At 39.0% G+C, this 22,150-nt stretch overlaps 1 protein-coding gene across 1 annotated transcript in view; it reads right to left on the reverse strand.

Moving 5' to 3' along the window:
• The window catches only part of LOC122804723 (dipeptidyl peptidase 4-like), a 1,230,541-nt gene extending 1,210,427 nt beyond the window's left edge, over positions 1 to 20,114 (reverse strand). Inside the window, exons 1-2 of the mRNA XM_044074775.1 lie at positions 19,459 to 20,114; positions 19,051 to 19,138 (exon numbers count right to left, since the gene is read on the reverse strand). Coding sequence (XP_043930710.1) covers positions 19,051 to 19,138; positions 19,459 to 19,464 — 94 coding nt within the window. The 5' untranslated portion in view covers positions 19,465 to 20,114. The remainder of the gene's footprint in view (positions 1 to 19,050; positions 19,139 to 19,458) is intronic.
• Positions 20,115 to 22,150: the final 2,036 nt, after the last annotated feature.

Genomic DNA, 22,150 nt, shown 5'->3' on the forward strand with positions numbered 1-22,150 from the left:
GTTAAGTAGTCCCTGATGGAATCAATTCCATTTTGTTGATCAATGCAGGTATATAAAGAAACAACATCAAACAAAGCAAAGAAACATCCATCTTCCACCTCGGAGGATGATTGATGTATTCAAGCAAATGCTACAAGTCTCTAAGATAATATTCCGAAGACTGTACTATAGTATTGAACAAATAATCTAAATAACTAGAAATGAGCTCTGTCTTGTACTTGTTCACTGCTACTACCCATCTGAAATGTGGCTTGGTATCAGACTTTTGGGCACAAAAATCACACCAAGCCAGCTCTCTCCAGCAGGTTCTATTAATGTCACATACCAGATTATAGTCTTTAGAGGAAATAACTCATGTACCATTTGACATGCGGATATGCAACATTTCCAATAAAGCAGGGTCAAAGACTGCTTTATATGCATGGTAGAGATCGCCTCTGAGTAGTCTGTATGAAACAGAATAAAGTGACAGTGATTTCAGACAATCCACATAAGACAGATGCTGGAGACCTTGAATTTTCCTTGACAATGTTATTCTGAATAAGAAATTTCACCAAGGCATTAAAACAGGAAGAAAGACATATTCCTCATAAAGTGTTATTAAGAATTAATATGAAGACTAATGTTGTCACACAAAATTACTGCTAATAGAGCTAAAGTACTATTAAAAATTATACATACTAATAATATGGTAATTAACATAAATGGAAGGATGCTGGTTACAAAACAATGATGTTAATTCCTAGCAGTGTGAACCATATATTTGAAAAATAATCTGAAATGCATATTATTAAATGTCTATGATCATGTCTAAGTGATGTGTGTGTGTTTGCATGCCTATTTGTGCATTTTACCTAGATAAAATTATAAAAGGAACAAAGTGCCATATCCATTGATCTATAAATGGCTCAGTGCAACTTACAGTTCTTAGGTAAGTACTAGGCTAGCTGCCACTGGGGGCCATTTTAAACACAGACAGTTTTCCTTTTTATGCTCAAAATAACCAGTCCTATTTGGTTAGAGACTGGCCTTTACTCATCCCATAGTCGAAAATGTATATATTACCCCTATTGAGAATAACTGGGATCGTACCATAGATAATTTAAAGGGACCCACGCATGAGATAGAGCAATTAGTTGCTCCCTCTGTTTATTAGTAGTACAGGGGCAGTCCTGGGGTAAATGTTCTGTTTCACATCCACATTGTATTGTATTGTGTTGAGGTGACGTTTATGTGTAGTAGAACTGCATGCGGGTTGTGAAGCAAACTTCTGTATATAAAGATGGTACTAAACAGCTACTCCAATCATACACTGTTTATTAATGATGTACTTTGAATCACATCTACAGCAAATGTGCAACAGCACAAGCTGCTAAAAAAATCCGGCACACTGGCAAGTTAGTAAATTTTCCTGAAAATGCATGATTAAAAGAAATTTGGTTAGGCCCTTGATCTCTTGTGCCCCCCACTAGGTATGATTGATCTGAATAATTGTATGTTTTTCCTCACAACTCCTGTGGTAAAGGTGCATTTCTTTTTTTTTTTCTTTTTACAGTTATAGGTATCAGCCACTTAGGAGTGTCAGCAAACACTGTTATGACTGCATATGGTTTACGATAAGCAGTTGCACATCTAGCAATAAGCTTTTTTCAACCACCAGTCTGTAGTTGCAGTTGTTAAGGCAGAAATCAATGATCAGAATAAGAGGCCTTTTCCAGGTTTCTTAAAAAAAGGTTTCTTATATGGGCAAGATACTGGATTTATTTATGGCAGTCTAAGTCAGCATTTCAGGATTTTAATTCCTTTTGCTTTGAATAACTGACCAGAAACTGCCTGCATAAGGTCAATGTGAGATGAAGGAAAGATGGTATTTGGGAACAAAGGGGGCGTCCAGTTAGGGATGAACGTCCTCAGCTTGTATGAGGAGGAACAGAAGCATGAATTATTTAACGAAATTGGTTTCAGAATTTTTCTAAGAACCAGAACATGCTGGTATATTCCACTTCCCTGCAGTCTGTGTGAAAGAAACTAACTAGCCACAGAACCCCAAATCTTCAACCTCTTCCCTGTCCTCTCTACAGCCAAGTTTCCTTAGGAAAGTAGAAGACAAACAGCCAATGCCAAGACTCTCCTTGTGTAGATTATCATATCCTAGAACCATGATGTTATTATCGCCCTACCTAAGGTCCCCCTCCTGCAACACATAAAGACGTTCACCTTGTCCCACACTTTGTCCTATTTCTAAAATATCTGAAATACTTCTGTACAAATAACGTCTGAAGAATATTAATAGTTATGGGCTTCTGTTCAAGAAACCCGAACCCGACACAAAAAATAAAACATGTTACTTTAAAAACAAAATATAAGTGCTTTCATCCTAAAACATAAGCTCTAAGTTATTTGCCAGTGGGAGCAGAAACTTCTTTGGAATTCTCACTTTGTCAAACATTTACTTGGATGACATTTTTATTTTGCTGAGTGAAGAACATGAGGAGATTGAAAGGTTCTTGAATTATATAATTGATAATACTGTTTTTTTTTTAGATTTTCCCACTCCTTTAGTGACATTAGTACTTCATATTTGGATGTTTTGGTATGTAAGGATTTGAATAGGGCTTGGTTTTTAAGTAGTATTTACAGGAAACCCATATACTCTAATTAATTTCTGCACTTTCATAGTGCCCATCCATTTAAACAAAAACATCCAGTTGTTAAGGGGCAGCTGGTTGGAGCAGCACATATGTGCACCTGTGACGATGATTTTTATGTTGAGCATGAATTGCTTAAACAGATGTTTCTAAAGAGGGGGTAGCCTGTTTCTTTGATTGATGAGATCACAGTGGAGATTAGCTCCAAGAGGAATACAGGCTATTTTTCCCCTCTTTTACGACTTAAACTGACATCTGATTTTGCTCTGGTTCATGAGGAGCTGATCCTGAAATGACAGTTGGATGAAGGTTTTGTTTCACAGGACCTTATTATGTCATATAGTGCTGACAGCCCAATGATCAGTAGTATTCTATATAAGAATTGGGGCCTACTTACTGAGGGTACTAGTACTGAAGTGCATTTTTGAGCACCATGAAAGGCACACTAGGGGCTTGAATGGTGTTTTTAAATGTGGGAGATGTAGATATTGTAAATTTTTGATGGAAGGGGATAGGTTTTCAGTCTTGGGAAAAACTCTTAAAGTAAAAGGGAGATTTAGCTGTGATAGCTCTGGACTGGTGTATATAGTTTTGTGTTAGTCCTGTGATAGTTTTTACATTGGGAAAATTGAGCGTAAACTCCGTGAAAGGATTTATGAGCACCAGTATGACATTAAAAGAAGTAGGACAACCAATGCTTTATGCAGACATTTAATGTCTTATGGGGGCCATTTTCTTAAGTTTACAGTGCTTGAAAAAGTAAAACTCTACCCGAGGGGTAGACCATGGCAATTAGTGCTGGAGAACTATGAGCTTTTTTTGGCAAATTTATTTCAGTTTTTATATATGGCCAGGGTTGAATGATCATGTGTCTTTCGCCCCATTGTTGAAGTTGAGGGCATTGAGAAGACACTTTGTTTCATTTTTTATTATTCTGCTTTATTACATTTTATTTTATATAATTGTGTTTTTTTGGTATTTTTGTATTTTTACTTGTGTGGGGGCTCAATGTGTTGTGTATGAGGGGTAATTTAATATACGGTTATTTTAATTTTCATTTTAACTTTGAGTGCTACTATGACTGGGGGTCATATGATCAGTTTTGTGTCACATGATTTTTGAATTTACTATTTATATGCTGGTGAGGGTGTAATAAGTTGTGTGATGAAGTTCTTATGTTTTAGGACAAAAGTGCTTGTTATTAAAGTGATTGATTTTATTTTTTGTGTCAGGTACGTGGCTTCCTGAATGGTATCTGTCTGGTTCTTGGTTCCTTTTTTTTTTTTTTTTTTTTGTTTCCTGTGTTAATTAGTTATGGGCTTCTCTCCAACTAGCAATGCAGCTTCAGGAATAGTTTGGTACATTTGCTGCTTCACTTCCTGCTACTGACACTACCTACAGTAACATGAATGATGACCTCACAACAGCAGGTATTTTTGTGGATGTGGCATATGCCTTTGAAACTGTCCATAGCTACCTTGGCAGCAGGACATTTCAAGGTCTCTCCAATAGCCAGCTATCCACTAGCGGTATCCTTACTACTAGTTCCCCAAGTCTCTGTGTTAGGACCCCTACTCTTTATTCATTAATGACATCACTGAAAGCTAGGCTGGTCACAACTTTACTCTTTACTTTTATGTCAAACAAACAAAAGTTCTACAGCCTTACAACTGCAACTCCAGCAGGCCTTCTCAGATCTCTGTGAATGGTCTTGTCAAAATAAGCTTTTGATTAATCACACAAAAAGCAAATATTTATTTATTGGCATTTGTTTATCTGGAAAGTATGATTGGATAATTATATCCATATTTAGAGGAGATCCTGGCAGAAAAGTTCACAAATAAAAGAACAGAAAATAAATATACATAGGTGAAAATTGACATCTCATTACAATATAATGTAAATACATAAATTAACAGGAATATTGATACACATGTGACAGGTAGACTAATACACATATACCATCATTAAAAGAAAAATAAATACAATATCATGTAGCACTGAAACATGCTGACGAGTTTATTACTCATTCATAAAGCAAATGCCAGAGTGTAACATTCAAACCTGGATAAGAAGAAGGACAGGAAGGAAGGAGAGAGTGAGAAATAAGTATTTATTAGCGGTAATACGTGGAGTAGATATGGGAGGCAGGAGAAATAATGAGTTTAAGTGAGATTAAGCATAACAGAAATAACAGTACGAGAAATAAAAAGAAGGAAAAGGAGAGATGCGGTGTATAAAGGTGTTAGAGGAGAAGGAGCTGACATTATCAGCCAGGAGAGCAGCAGGTACCAAGCCAGGCGTCAGACAGGCCTTCTTTTAGTTGCAGCTTAAATAACTGAATGTTATGTATCGCCCCAATTGGCACAGGGATCACATGCCAGACCTTTGACACAGACTTGGACCACAGTTTCTGTATGGCTCATAGATGTTACGTAGATTTTTGTCACACAATTAGATGTGACAGTTTGGTAGGTAGTGGTGCAGAATTGTACGTATAGATGGGCAGGAAAAGGGACTGAATATAATTCTGTGTGTTAAAAGAAGTTGGATATAGTTAAGTTGGTGGGATAATTCTTACCAGTTTAGAGTTTTTAGTGCAGAACAGCGATGCGGCAAGATATTTACCTTGTTGTAACACAATTCTAGTTTACATTTTAGGGAGGCCTGGAGGCCAGTCAAGATGGTCGAACCATATAATATAGAAGGAAGTAAATATGTTGTAGCAGGAGTGACTGATGGATGCAGTAAGGAATTTATGTTATGCTTTTTGCCTCTTGTCAGAAACTTCAAAAATCTGCCAACTATTAATATTTGTGACAACCCCATTTCTAATGTCACTGAGTACAAATATTTAGGATTAGCCCACCCTTGATTCACTACTAACCTTCATCACCCTGATGGATAACACCATAAATTCTGTTTTAAAATCTCTTGAATATATCACTACAAAGCTCTGGTTAAGAATGCCCTTTTCCGGAAATTAGAATATGAACTCATCCAGAAATTAGAATATGAACTCACACGTCCCTCTTTTCCATCTGCCTATAACAATCAGAGATTGCAAGTCACAATAAACAAATTTGCCAGATTTTCCTTACTTGCTGACTCAAAGACTCACCAATGAAACCTATTAAAAGACTTCAAGTGTTTTCCTTTAACAGAAAGAACCACTCATTAACTTAGTACACTACTGTATAAAATCCTAAAAATGGGATATTGTCCTCCTAGGAAAAGAAAGTTCCCAGTTAGGGAACCCTCTTACTTTCTGCAAAATACCCGTTAGACTCAGTTCTACTCACCCACCCTCCATTTAAAGTCACTCATTGGTGAATGAGCCTCCATCAGAGCTGGCCCAGCTCTCTGTAATCAGCTTCCAGCTGATATGACAGGTCAGGACACTCTGTCTGGGTTCAAGAACACACTATCAGAGCACTTCCTTAATGAAGCCGAACATAAATGCTTTAAGGACAACGGATAATTATAACCATAAAACAATTACTCAGAGCAACACTTGGTTTAACTTTCCTTAGGTGAACCAGTCATACTCTGTACACTTTATTGTGATTTCAAACCAAGTCATTTTACCCTGTGAACTGTTTATGTGCAGTATATGCAATCTAAACTAACTCTAACTAATGCTACAATCATTCTATGTCGCTCAACTTTTAAGCAGGAGCATGGCATCTAGGCCCAAGGAAGTCATTGTTCCTCTGTATTCAGCCTTCATCAGACCCAGTATTGAGCATAATGTCTCCTTCAGTATGTACCTGACCACGTATAAATAGAACTTCCACAAAGGTTCCTCAAACAAAATTTTCTACTATACTGTTTAACTTGTGTAACTACTGTTTTAATTACACTTCTCTACAACACTGTCTACTTTTTGTATTATGTTAGTAATTGTCTGTATTAACTGCTTAACGCTGTCTAATTTTGGTTACTATGATATTAACTCTCTGTATTAACTCTGCTGTTTATTTATCAAACTCTGTAAACTGTACTTTCACTACTAAATATTGTTAATATGTTACTATTGTATATTTGTGGAGCTTTTCTCCCCAGGCCTCCGCTGAAAAAGGGCACCTGCTGTCCAGTTGGACTATCCTGGTAAACAAATGCCAAATAAATAATAAATAAATAAAAAAGAATATGTTGTGTAAACATGTCCAATGCAGATCATCTAAAAGTCCTATCTCTGTACTCAGTTTCCTACAAATTGTTGACAGATGATCTGTAGCTGATATACGGATCTTTATTAGAAAGATGAAACCGCAAAACAGTGAAAGCACTTAGATCGACCCAAAATGATCGAACCTGCTAAACCTCGAATGGCCACAACAGTGTTTTTTTTTTCCCTGGGAAAAAAAAATCGCTGGACCAACACAAAAAAAAAATCTAAACATAAAATAAAGTGGGGTCTTCATCCCCCACAACCCCCTACTTAAATATACCAACTCTGAGATCTCACTAAAGTGGAGTAAACAGCAAAGCCCCGACAATGACCCAGCGATTTTTTTTCCCCTGGTGTTCGAGGGTCTGCAGCTTCGATCAATTTGGGTCAGTCTAAGTGCGTTCTCTGTTTTGCCGTTTCATCTTTCAAATAGGAACCCTGATATACAAAGCATCTTTGTATCCAAATGTTATGGACCTTTTGCACATCTGCAACACCAATAGCATCAGAATTACTTGATCTAGGGACTTGAACTTTACTTGTGACATAAATAGGACATGCTAGAAGGATACATATGTAACTCCCTCCTCTGAAAGAGGGTTCCCACCCATGTGAAGCAAAAATCTTCCCTAACCCTATTGAAGTGTAAATTGGACCAGTGGATGGGAAATCAGAAATTCACTACAGGTGTAGCACGTATGTTTCTAGTGGACAGAGACAGCCTGCAAATTATACCCTAGCTTACACGTGTCCCTTAAAATAACATCTAAGGATCAAAAAACTTGCAGGAAATGTGTGGTGCATGTCCAGGCTTATAACAGTCCACTGGTCGTTAACCTAGTATAAAGTATGAACCTGTGAACCTATTAGTCTCTACTGTACTTACTGTTGCCACTGTGCCTGGATTATGGCTGTAAAGGATCTTCCATCCAGTTCACCTACCCAGTTATCAAATAGTAAATTAATAAGTAAATAAAAAGAGTTTTGATTGAGATAAACATTTTAAACCTTTGTTCTAAATAGTTGGAAAAAATACAAGCACCATAATGTGATATGATTCTCTACTGCTTTCTCCTATTTCTCTTGTCATAAAGTTAATCAGGTCTAAAGGTACAAGATTTGATCCCCTTAGCCTCCATTGCTTAAATGTGTGACTCTGAGTAAGTCACTTAACCAGACAGTGCTCACAGTCTGAGTCTGAAAAACGTCCATGGAGATCTGTGCTCTGCTTACAATGCAAATAAAATAAAATAAATTATCCTGAAACTGTAATTTAAAGCAAAGCAATTTCTCTTTTACTTTTCCTGCAAAATGAAGAGTTCTCTTCTAATCACTGAAGGTTTTTTCAAGCAATGGAGACGTGACCTAATCATCTGATTATCCATCACAATGTCTAATTATTGCAATGTGAAATAACTATGTACTGAAACTAATCTTCTATTATTGAAAAGTGAACTGTCACTGAAACTGATGTCCCATACTTACTCTCTTGTACTACAAGTTTCACTGCTTATCTAATGTTCTACATTTTGCACATAATTGCTTTTGTGTTTACAATACAGCTAAGTGACATATTTACTTGTGACTGTAAGCTATTTTTATGTAAATTAACTTTATGATTGTATACTAATTTTATATGTAAATGTAGCTTTTCTCCCTGGGCCCCTGCTGAAAAAAAGAGGCTACTACCCAGTCAGGCTTTCTTAGTAATCAAATGCAATAAATAAAGCAAATACACATTCAGATTAAGATGGATGGCATTCCTTCAGCTGTTTGTTGTCTGGTACATTTCCACGGGAGGATATTATTACGTGCAGAGTAAAGAAAAAGCAGTTGAATCAAAGCATCAGCTGGTTAAATTATGCTGGGCTGTAAGCATCTGTAGATGTTCAGCATATTGCTAGTAAGTTATAGTTACTAGTTTAATCCAGGAACGGCCCGTGCTATTGGACTGCCAGACTGCCACCCCCCCCAGCTGTAAAATAAGGAAAATAAAAGAAAAATAAAAGATTAAAAAAAATTTAAAAATTGCGGACTTTTGTACATGCGCACTAGTCCGGGCTGCTGCTGAGACAGTCTGGAGCATGTGCAGACCGTTTCAGCAGCAGTGCACACTGGGAAACATGTAAGAGCAGAGCTCCCAGAGGTCTGTGCAGTTTTAACTGCATAGACTGTCGCTGGGAAGAGATCGGACTGCAACGTAGGCAGGCTGGAGTCTTGTCGGGGATCTCACATGGTGGATGAGCTCCAGGAGTCTCATCGGGGATCTTGCGTATGTGCTCGGATGTGCCAGCTATGGATTTAATGGCCCAGCTATTTGGATCACGGACAGCTATGGAATGGTGGGATCTACATTGCACTATGGAAGGTAAGGGGAGTGCTATGGAAGGGGTGTGTGTCTGTTTGTAAATGCCCCAGTTGTTATATACTGGTGGCTACTACAAACTCATGGTGGTGTGGTAGGGAATACCTCAGGCCTGAACCCTGTACCTTGTATGCAGGTGTTAAGGACCTGAATTCCCTACCCACCACCATTTGTAAAACAAATTGCAGATTTTTGCCTCATATTTGATCTGATCTGTTCCTCATAATATTTGTGGTTTCTAAATGTTGCAATGCTTGATATTTGATGGTGCAGTGGTAGCATTGTTACCTGACAGCTGCAGGTTCTCAGGTTTGATTCTTGACTGGAGTGCCTTCTGTGTTGGGTCTGCATCTTCTCCCTGTGTTTGTGTGGGTTTGCTTTTGTGTCCTCCCATGTTACAAAGACATGTCTGCATTATTTCTTCCTGGGCCTCTACTGAAAAATGTTTTTTTGTTCCAAGTCAGACTGACCTAATTAACAAATGTTAAATAAAATTGACAGGCATTTGAATTTCAGACTTCAGGTTTCTGAATGTTTAATTCCTTACATATTTTCCTTACATAGGTTTTCTGGTTTGATTTTTGGCTGGGGTGCCTTCTGTGTGGAGTCTGCATCTCATCCCTGTGTATGTGGCTTTGCTCTGGTGTCCTGCCATTTTACAAAGACATGTGTCTGCAGTATTATCCCTGGGCCTCTGCTGAAAATTGTTTTTGTTCCATCAGAAGTAAAATTGACAGGATTTGAATTTCAGACTTCATATTCTTCAAAAATACACAGTAACACAACCTTTTATTCTAGCAATTTTCTAAGTTTATAAGATGAATATTTGAAATTTGTCCTTATTTTTGGGACTGTATTACCCCATTATTGGCTTTGTCCAGGTTTTTTGTGTTAAGGTTGACAGCTATGGCAAGAACTGAATTCACTGAATATGTTTGAGGGCTGTATTCCCGCATTACTGGGTTTGTCCAGGTGTTTTGTGCTAATAAACTCAAATGCTATGGAACAACTTGTTACCACTCCCACAAGAGGGGAAAACATACTGGACCTGATCATCACCAACATAGGGATTCTATGCTCCAGACCAGAAGTGTATCCCTCACTGGTAAGATCAGACCATAAACTAATCTCACTGGATATTCACATCCCGACCCCACCCCCTGCCCAGAAAACCACAGTGAAAAACTTCTCTAAAGCAAATTTCACACTCCTCAAAACCGAGGTGGAATCCTTCAAAGCCCCCGGGCCTGTGGAAAATACAGCCCAGACCACAGAATCCTTTATAAATGCATTCTATGAACACCTTCAGGAATGCATGGATCATGCAATCCCAAATAAAACCAAGACCCAGTCCTCCAAAGGCAGGCGTCCTGTCTGGTGGACCCCAGCCATAAACAAACTATACAATAGAAGGAGGAAGCTACTACATGATAGAGCAAAATCCCAAAAAGGGAAGGCATCTCTGATCAGTATTAGCAAAAAACTACGGGCACTCATAAAATTGTCTAAGGCCAGCTTCGAGAGAAAAATTGCACAGGACACTAAGGATAATCACAAGGCTTTCTTTAGTTATGTTAGGAACCTGGGTGGGAATTTCCAGATATGCTCAGAATTAGTCCAAAATGACAAAAAATACACCGAATCCACAGACATTGCCAACATCCTAGCTGACAGGTTCAGCACAAACTTCTCCCCCCCTCCCCACCAAAAGGGAAAATATCTATCCCAGGAGAGTGCTGCCCCCCTGACATCTCAGATGCTCAGGTAAGAGCTGCCCTCTCCAAAGCAAAAAAACAGCATCAATGGGACCAGATGGTGTCCCAGGCTGCGTCCTACATGAACTCCAAGAAGAGCTAAACCCAAGCATAAAACTACTGTTCAATCTCAGCCTTACTACAGGATATGTACCCAAAGAGTGGCATACAGCAACAGTGGTCCCTCTCCACAAAGGTGGTGCCTCAACGGATCCTGGAAACTATCGCCCCATAAGCCTGACTAGCTTGGTCTGCAAAGCTATGGAAAGGATCATCATGGACCTCATAAATAAAGATATTGGGGACCTACAGACACTGGATCCTACCCAGTTTGGCTTTGTTAAGGGCAGATCCCGCCTCTTAAACCTGGTCGATTTCTTTGAAACAGTCACCAAAGTCATTGACGTGGGGAAGGTGGTCCACACAGCCTACCTGGACCTTGCAAAAGCCTTCGATACAATACCCCACTTGGGCATTATAGATAAGCTCACCAGCTTAAATATAAACTCCTATGTCACTAGATGGGTTGCAAACTGGCTCAAGGACAGAACCCACATGGTTAGAATTGCTGGAGCCATGTCAGACTCCAAACCAGTTACAAGTGGCGTCCCACAAGGCTCAGTCCTGGGACCTGCCTTGTTCGGTATATATTTCTCAGAGGTACGGGCCAACACGGAAGGACTGTGGCTGACCAAGTTCGCAGATGTCTGCAAACTGGGCGCCATAATCGACTCTCCAGCCGACACAAGCATCCTCCAAAAGGGCCTCATAGAAACAGACAACTGGTGCCAGAGCCGTGGCCTCAAAGTAAACACCAAAAAGTGTATAGTCATCCCCTTTGGCAAAAAGAAAGTGCCCACAAATTACCACATAGGTGGTAATCCATTAAGTACAGAAGAAGTAATTAGGGACCTGGGGACCCAAGTTGATAGCAATCTCTCATTTGACAACCACGTGGCCAAAGTGGTTAGAAAAACATTTTATATAGCCCACTAAATCATGAAGGGATTCAGATCTAGATCAGGGGAGGTCATCGTGCCTCTTTACTCATCCCTCATCAGGCCCATAATTGAGTACAATGCCCCTTTTGGGATGTACCTTACCAGACACCTGCAGCAACTGGAAAGACCCCAAAAGTACCTCACCAAGAGGATCAAAGGGCTCAAACAGATGCCATATGCTACCCGGTTAAAGAAACTCCAGCTCTACTCAGTGGCATACTGCCTGCTCAGAGGCGATCTGTGCCTGACGTATAAAGCCATGTCCAACCCGGAATTAATGGACATGCTGCACCTCAGAAAATCCAAATCCCATCGAGCTACATGCTCAAGAGACTTGAACCTCAGCACTGAAATAAATAGGACATGCTGGAGGAACAGATTCATAACCCAGAGGCTCCCTTCACTCTGGAATAAAATCCCAGTCCAGGTTAGGCAGAGTCCCTCATTGACTCTCTTCAAGAGGAATCTTGATGAGTGGATGGGAGATCGTAGGTTTACCCCAGGTATCACTTCTGTGTCACTGTTAGACAGAGGCACAATATACTAACCTCGAAAAAGGGCATAGCAAAATGAATTTAAAATGGGTGGCGAAAGCCAAACACACTCTGGCTAGGCTTATAAATGCCCTAGGGCAGATAGCCTAGTATGAACCTATGAACCTATGAAGAGGTTGACAGCTATGGTGAGAACTGAATTCATTAAATGATAGCCATTTAAGTTTCAGTCTTCTGCTCTTTCACAAAGCAGCTGATTTGGCGTAGTGGTATGTTGCTCTGACTGTTTTGCACAGGGACCTTGGCAGTAAGATGTATGGTGGTAACACAGCATTCTTCTTTCACAAAGCAGGTGATTTGGCATAGTGGTATGTTGCTCTGACTGATTTTCACAGGGACATTGGTAGTAAAATGTGTGGTGGTAACAGCATTTTTCTTTCACAAAGCAGCTGATTTGGCATAGTGGTATGTTGCTCTGACTCTTTTGCACAGGGACCTTGGCAGTAAAACTTATGGTGGTAACACAGCATTTTATTCCAGCAACTTGCTTTTTGGGCTTTTGACCCCCCCCCCCAATAAATTTGGCTTTTTTCCCCGATTTCTTGTACTGCGAATTTGAGATGCATTTGAGTATTGGGTATATTTTACAAGGAGCTGAGAGCTGCAGGGGAAGAGAAGTTTAGTGCTGCTTATGCTAAGTCAGCTTGCATTGTTAATAGCACAACATGTTGTGTACTTGCTTTTGATGCAGAAGGTTGTTGGTTCTTCTCCCACAAGGGGTGAATGCTGCCGTACTGAAAAAGTTAAGATACTAACTATGAGCCTGTTATCAGTTTGCTATCCATTTCCTATTGCAATATTACTAGCTTATCATTTTTAGTGTAATATAGGCAATTTATTCCTCAGGGGCATCAGACACTTAATTTTGATGAAACCATGAAATATAAAGTTGTTTGCTAGCAGCAACCTCTTCATCAGTTACAGATGTATTTAATGTGGAATTATTTAGATTACTTTTTTACTTCTTCACAGATTGTGCATATTTACTGATAATGGCGGACTGTAAAATTGTGCATATTTACTGATAATGGTGGACTGTAGAAGTTTGAGTAGACTTTTTTGATGGAAATGTTCTGAACTGGGCAGTTTTGTCATTATGGGTGCATGCATTTTGTTTCATTGTTTACTGGAAAGATGTTCTGAATTGGGCAGTTCTGCCACTGGTAAAATGTATTTTCTTTAAATGTGGGTTTCAATGCTGTTTCAATGAATGTGAGTTTCAAGAGCAGATCCGTTTTAATGCTAAGTTTGTTTAGCAGATGTCTTAGTGTTTGTGTTGTAAAATGCAAAATAAAACTTTCAAATGAAGTCCAAATCATCATAGAAGTAAATCAGTATGCACATTAGTGTTTATGGTAAACAGGGTCGTGCTGTGGTAGCGTTGTCGCCTCACAGTAAGATGCTGTCCGGTTCGATTCTCAGCTAAAGCATCTTCTGCGTGGAGACATGCGTGAATGGGCATGCCTTTGTTAAAGGTTGTGCATCAGGGCTAGTAACTCGGCACGTATAACTCAACTACCAATCATTAGTGGACCAGAGTTCTGCTGTGGTGACCGCTAACCGGGAAAAGACGCAACAAGGGTTGCCACCTTTTCAAATGGCCAAAGTGGGACATTTTCGGGACACACATCAGATTTTACAGGCCGACACATACCCATGGTCAGTACAAAAGATAGAACTTACTCTTTTGCCTAAATAAAAGCTTATTCTTGTAGCAGTTTAGTTGCTTATTTTGTTTCTTGTAACATTTAGGTATTTTAGATACAGAAATAACTATTTTATGCAACTATTACATAAAATATGGGACATAATTATGTCCTACAATCTCAGGACATTTGCCATTTTTAATATTTTTTGTCAGGACACAACTGCCCAAAATGGGATTGTCCCTCGCAAAGTGGGACAGGTGGTAACCCTAATGGTAAATGGAGTGAAATAGCCAAGTAATGGATCATTGGAATGGCTGCATGGGGGAGGCCCCATTCGACCATGATTTTGTGAGGGAGAAGGGCGGCAAACTTAAAGACAGCCCCAGCTGAACTATAACTCCCAACTGTCCAGATTTTCAAATAATTAATAGATTTTTGCTTCTTATTTTTGGTTTGTTCCTCATAAAATGTGTGGTTTTCTGGCAAATCATTTAGGAATTAAGTCACTAAATAATGACACACTGAGTTTCAGACTTCATAACCTTCAGAAAAATGCATGCTAAAGTAGGACCTGTTGCTCTATCAACTGTCTCAGTTTATACAAGAGCAACTTTTAGTACTGTTTATATGTTCCCCCAATATATTTGGTCTTGTCCAGATTTACTGCATTAACAGGTTGAGAGGTACATGCAAATAAATTGCTTTATAGAATTAGGCATAGCCAAACCTCTCAACTGTCCCTGATTTTGGCTCAAATTGTTGCTCTTCCCCCTAATAATCACTCCGCAAAATAGCAATTTTGGAAGAAAACATGGAGGGTTTACAATTAAGAAATAACTGCAATAATCAGAGTTATAGATTACTTTTATTTCAGAAATGCATGTAGATTCTTTTATTTTGTCAGCTGCTCAAGTTAGCAGTACTAATATTAAAGTGTCCCTTCTTTGACAGGTTCCCAGCTGTATTGTGTGGCTATTTTATATTTGTACATCACATTTTGGTCCATTTTTCATAAAATTGTGTTTTTTTTGGCAAATTAGTGGCAAATCTTTAAAGACTGAAGTTAGAAAATAATAACAGACATTTGAGTTTCAGATTTCATACCCTTCAGAAAATTCATACTAATGCAAGACCTATTCTATTATCTTTCTAAGTTTATAAGAGCAATATTTAAAAATTGTCCTTATTTTTGGGCCTTTGTCTCACTTCTTTGTATGGCTTTGTCCAGATTTCTTGCTCTGAGGTTGAGAGGTATGACAAATGTGTCAGGGCCATCACAGTCAGCCAGAGACATTTCAAATTGTGACATACTTGTTGCACCCCACTCCTCCATGTAGTGACTCTGGATGTGTCGAAGCAAGGCAAAGAGTAGTTATGCAGTGTAAATGTGCAGAGTACCCCCCCCCCCAATCCAAGGTAGACACAAGTACTACAGTGGCTTTTCATCTGTCCTTGATTTTTGCAGAATGGTTTGGTTTCTGTCATATTTTTTGTACTGTTGATTTATGCTTATTACTCAAAGTGCCTGTTGCTCTGTGTTTAAGTAGCGATACTTTAATGACCATCAGGTAAGCTTTGCTGAGATCGTAAGATGCAAGTAAGCTTTAATAAGCATACTGTTAAAGAATTGCCAACACTGAAAGCCTTTCTGTTGTTGCCATGTAGAGAATACTTAACTAGATAATATATAAGCCTTGGGTATTGAAATGCATATGACAGTATTTGTAATAAAGGACAGATTACATTATTTTAAGAAGCTCATTACACTTGGAGACTTCCAGTCATCTCTGCAGGCTTTACCCGTAAACTAAACAGAATGCCAATTGTGTGGTCCATAACCTGTACAGTAATCCTTTTATGCAATGTATCTTGAGCTTATTTCTTGTTTGCTTTTCATTTTTTACTTTGATCATGTTTTCCCTATGAAATAAGTAGATAGTTGTCAGGCCGCAAGTCTTTTTTTTGCATAAGAAACATTTTTAAAAGTGGGGGCATCAGAGATTTCTACTTTCAGCATGTTACTTGGTACTTTAATAAAGCTGAATATAAATTATAATTAGAACTGCAGTGCAAGAAGTGGTTTGAGTTGAGTACTGCTTGTTTTCTTATACTTGATTTTGACTGGCATTCCATTAATGTGTTTAAAAAGTAATTTATTTTTTCATGCCTCACAACCTTTTTGTTTCCATCTAGATATTAAGTAAGCTGCTATGCAGCCAATGCATTGAAATATTTTTATTCTTCTACACTTCATTTTATCTTGATTAGACTCTCGTAATGACGGTTTGGCACCCTGAGCAGCGTATTTAGTTAGTTTTTGTGGTTTTGAGCATAGCTTCTCCCCTTTCTAGTTGGCCACACCCCTTCCCATTTACCCCACTCATTCAGCTGTCTCCTGCAGCCCCCCTTTGATTTGAAGTCACCAGCCGCCACTGGTTTAATCGGTTAGGATACAGGAGATGTTTAGTTATGTAACAGGTATAAAGGATTACAGTTGTCTTGCACACATGACCAATGAAGTGCATGTGTGCTAAGTTATGATTCTAGCTGGGTTCTGAGCAGAAGAATTAAAACGCATGATAAAACAGATTGGTGCCCTCAAGAAGAGTAAAACTGTGGCAGAAGTGGTTATTGGTTATTATTAGTGCTGTCTGAACAATTCATAGAAATGAAAATAGATCTTGACGTTGGTGAGGTGTAAAGTTACTGGAAGAGGTGGAGTTAAGTAACATTTAGTTACAACAATTCAATAAATGGACAGAATGTTGCTTTGCTGCATTCAAAATAATGCTATAACAGGATAAACCCCCTCACAAGGCAGAATCCATCCCTCTGATCATAACACACAGCACTGAAAGCTGTCAATTTTTAAGGTTCAGACCACTGGAAACCATGCATTACATTTCCAAAAGATTACTTTAATAACCCACCCTGGTATGGTAATCATGTTCTAATCAAATGGTCTGTAAGTCCTGCAGCAGAAGTAATCTAGTTCTGCACTTTCAGGTGCTCATGATTCTGTAGCCAGCAAAATAATAAACTGTTTTATGCTCTGTTATCAGGTGACATAGTAGTTTCACATCAAAATAAGATTCTCATAATTTGATTCTGCTCACCAAAAAAATGTGTCCTTCAAGGATGCACACAAGCACCCCTATGCTACTTTAAACATCAGCCAGTTCCATGGAGACCAACGCAGATTAACACAGACTCAATATTCAGATGATATGATACTTTATACATTCATTTCCACTCTCATCATTATAAATGATCAGCTTAAAAATGGACCTAATCCCAAACATCGAGAAAACAGAAACTATACTTGCTGAAATTTCTAAAAAGCTCAAATGTGGAGCAGAAGAATGGCACATCCTATCCCAAAGCAGTTAGCATCTACAAAACACATTTAATACCTGGGGAATTTGAATTGATTTAACGTTTGACTTTCAGTTTTGTCTGGACTAAACCAAGACAGAAATAAATAAACTACTATTTTGGGCCAAATAGGCTTCATCCCTCCTTCTCACTGAAAGGCATTCAGTGATAGCGAAGGTTATCCCCCCCACACACACAACTTGAGTATGGACTACCTGTACTACTGTGGCCTGTAAAGGAGAAAGAAAACCACACTGTCTACAAATTCTCTTGAATAAAATGTGCCATTTTATCTTTTTTAGGAATACCTTCTCACCACTCCTTACTCTTTCAACGGCTAATTGGCTACAGGTCAAGAAAAGATGGGAACGTCTTCTTGGCTCTCTTCAGACTCCTTTCATATTCCCTGCTGGCAGACTCATGATGATAAATGCTTTGTCAGCTCAGGTGGGTACCCTCAAATTTCTCCTTTCTTACAAACACCACTACAGTAATCATAACTCCATTCTTGTTTCTAATCTATGACTGATGGCCTTTTTAGAACAGTATCAAAAACATAATTAATTACCCTGAGTTTAGATCCTGCTTAAAGCTCTCCACCAAAAATGCAAAATGTTTGCTTTTTCTACTTAAGTACAGCACCTGAGACTCTGTGCTCACCAATATCTACCCTCCAGTTTCATTCTCTCTCCCTTTCTCCTTCAGAGAAGCCATCTCTTTTCACCTTGCTCTTTGTCCTTTGGCATTCATAGTACAGTTTTTCCCTTACATCTTTAACTATATATATATATATATTATCTGTCTGCACATATTAACTATTTCGGTAGTGTGCTTCTTTCTGCCTGCATTTATTTGTGTCTCCTACTTCTTGTTACGCTATTTTTTTCTACTTGATTAAATTAATTTTTTCATATTTGCGAATACAATCTTCCAGGCTGGATATGAAAAATGCACTTAGATGGCAGTGTCCTACTCGTTGGAAATAAATGCAAATGAAGTAATGAATGAAGAAATAGATACACAAATAAATGCAGGAGAAAGACCAGAGAGTGTGTGTGTGTGTGTGTGTGTGTGGGGGGGGGGGGGGCGTATATCCCTGAAAGGTCAGCATAGCTCTCAACCTTCCATCTCCAAATCAGGAACACTAGCCCTCATAATGTGGAACAAATGGGCAAAATATGGAATACATACTAATGGCTTACTAACATCTTCAACTAGGAAGGCCATAGGATTCTTAAAATATGCTGTTTTTTTTATTTATAAAGAAGATCATTTAATGAATTAATATGATTCATTTTATTTACCATTTTATTTACCATGAATTTCACTTATAAAAATTCCCAACACTGAATGTATGCCAGAGTATTTCAATGTGGAACACTGGGGGATCTTTGAGGAACATGAACTTTTTAAGACCCCAAATGAGATACGTTCCTCGTAATTAGGTACACATGAGAGGTATGGGTCAGGCAGCGTCTCTATGGCCATCCAGTACCTCAATAAAGTCGTCATAATATAAATGTAACTTACTCTTTGGTAGTAGCAGTGCGAGAGGAACAGCTATTGCAACGATGACCACAACTGCTGCCGTTACCCCCAGTAACACCTTCCCAACAGTCTGCAACAACGAAAAAAAGTCATCTAATTAAAAGACGTAAAAAGGATCAGAGATAACAAGTCCCCGTCCCCCCATAATGAAAAACGTGTGTAATAACAGATCTCAAAGTGATTCAGTGACACTAAAGTGGCATCTAACAAGCACCACAAACCCAGTCACACTGTTGTTGCTCCCGCACACACACACACCAGTTTAACTTGTTTTGGGGTGTTCTCGTTATGTTTTTACAGAAACACTCAACTATATTCGCACGCATAATTATACGGAACGAGCATATTTATTGAAAGCCATGCATACGTAGACTAGTTTCATTTACTAACCTTCATTATCCCAGCTGTCCAGTTGAATGGGTCAGTTTTCTCAGTTTACAGACCTGCTCCCCTTGCGGACCCCAGGCTATGTGCAGCGAACTGCGAATTCTCCTCCACTGGTCAAGAACAATGTCAAAAAAAGTTTTTATTGCACTCCTGAGACAGTGAGACTTCAGCACGAATGGTTAAATATTATTAAAAAAAGGCAAAGGAGTCCTGGTGCAGCATTATTTACAGAATACAAAGGTTAACAGCTGATTAACTAACGTGCGTTAACTAAGTTAGGCAAAGAGGGAGCTCGACTGCAAAAAGTTAGCATACTGCAGGATGTTACTCCAGCCACATGCATGAAGCACACACTTCCGACTTATAACTTCATAAGCAGTGACTAAACGCAAAAAAAGGAAGGAATACATATCTGGCTATCTGGAGGAAGTCAAACAAAGAATAGCAAAGGGCGATACCCCGTCAGCATGAGTCTGCATGACCATGGCTCACTGAGTGAAGGGGGGGCTAGCTCCATTATATAAAATCGGGGCATTTTTTAATTTAGATTTAAAGTATAATAACAATAATTACACTAATTAACGTACTCGCCAAATTCATAGTCTGCATTACTACGGCAATATACTTCAAAGCAGCACAACCTGAACACCAGGTTCTCGTGCAACTGCCTCCTAACCCCAGACATTCCATGCCGCGTGACATGTGATATTGACACTATTGCATGCCAGCACCTGGCATCTAGCACCTAGCAAATCGTTTTCGTTTGTTCACCATTTTCCCCATATTTATTTGCCAGAGCGTTATCATTAAATTGTTCTTATAACTTAGGAATGCTCGCACTATCCGCATCGCTGGGAAGCTACGGTCGTGAAAGGAATTCGTTTAAACTGGTGCCTCGAAAGTTTTAGCTCACGATATCTGGACAAAGACGAAAATAATGAGGAGACCAAGGCCCCAAAATAGAGACAGATTTCAAGTACTGCTCTTATAAACTTACGAAAGCTGACAGAATAAAAGGTTTCGCATTGGCAATTTGGCATACATTTTCAGAAGGATATGAATGAAGTCTGGCTCTCAAAACTGTGTTATTTACTGACTTGCATCTTCTATAATTTAGCAGAAAACCACAAATTTTATGAGGAACGGAGCAAACGTATCAGGCAAAAATCTGGACAGTTGAGAGGTATTGGATCAACCTTTGATTAATTGATGTATTTCTTCTTCCAGCTAGGGTCGCCACAGTGGATCATTCACCTGTCCGCTCATGATTGGCAGTGCAGATTTTACGGTGTCAAGTTGCTAGCCCGGCGCCCAACCTTCCACGGAAGGCACACACACTCAAGGCCAATTTGGAGTTTACAATCTACTTACAGCATGTCTTTGGGAGGAAACCGGAGCACCTGAAGGAAACCCACGGGACCAGAGGGAGGGCATGCAAACTCCCTATAAAAGGTACCCCCACGGAGGCTCGAACCGGAGAGCCTCTTGTTGTGAGAGCAACAACACTAACAGTTGGGCCGCCCAGTACTCCAGTGATACATATTGACCAATTTCAGGTTCAGCAGGTGTGATATACAAAACTGTAACATGTCTAGTACTATCTCGTGTATTTATTCCGCAGGCCGAGCTAATACATAACATAATTCGGTATTGTCTGTTCATGCCTCTCAACTGTACCTCATTACGAGGAACGTACCTCATTTGGCGTCTTAAAAAGTTCATGTTCCTCGAAATTCCACAAAGTTCCACATTGAAAGGATCTGTAACACATTCAGTGTTGGGAATTTTTAAGTGAAATCCATGGTAAATAGAAATAAATCATACTAATTCATTTAAAGATCTTCTTTATAAGTAAAATCAGTATATTTTAACCATCCTATGACCTTTCTAGCTGAAGTTGTTAGTAAGCCATTAGTACATGTTCCACATGTTGCCCATTTGTTCCACATTATGAGGGCCAGTGTTCCTCATTTTGGAGATGGAAGGTTGAGAGATATGTGTCTGTTTGCCATGCTTAAGTGTGTTATGTGTGCCCAAACCAGTTTTTTTATCTGGGCAATTTAACAAAAATGTTACCCATATGACAATACCTGTTTAGTCAAGCATTGCATGTGAACAAATTAAATTACTCCCTCAGAATAGAGGAAGCAGTAAGTCTGTAGACCTTGTTCTTTTGTTCTCTATTTGCTTTTGCTGTCACGTGTTTACTTTTTGTTATTCTGATGTGACATTTTTAGTTTTGCTTGTGCGTAGGTCAGGGTTTCATTTTTTGCTATTATTTATTTTCTTAAAACATTTATGTACATTTACTTGTATTTTACTCATTTCCAACCCTTCTCTAAAGGTCCTATAGCCTCTAATAACTCCCCTGATGTCTCCTTTATTACCTCTCATAGTTCTGAACAATCTTCAGATGAGCAAAATGCGGAGAACTTGCTAACAGCTTCATCTAGGAAGTTTAAGCGGTTAAAATGTGTTACTTTACACCTATAGTCCTTTTGCTGCATTAATATGATCCAAGATTATTTCCCATGGGCATTAGTTATAAAAGTTCTTATCACTGGATGCATAGATATTCTACAAGCGCAAGATTCCCATGCACTCAAAGGCACTGTTTCAAAGCCAGGGACTCAAGGGTCTTATAGCTGGTTTAGGCTACCGTTCGTGCTGGAACTCGAATATGAGTATGGGCAAA

This window comes from Protopterus annectens, chromosome 6.part0, assembly GCF_019279795.1.
Source record: "Protopterus annectens isolate FY-2018-M chromosome 6.part0, PAN1.0, whole genome shotgun sequence".
NCBI lineage: Eukaryota > Metazoa > Chordata > Ceratodontiformes > Protopteridae > Protopterus > Protopterus annectens.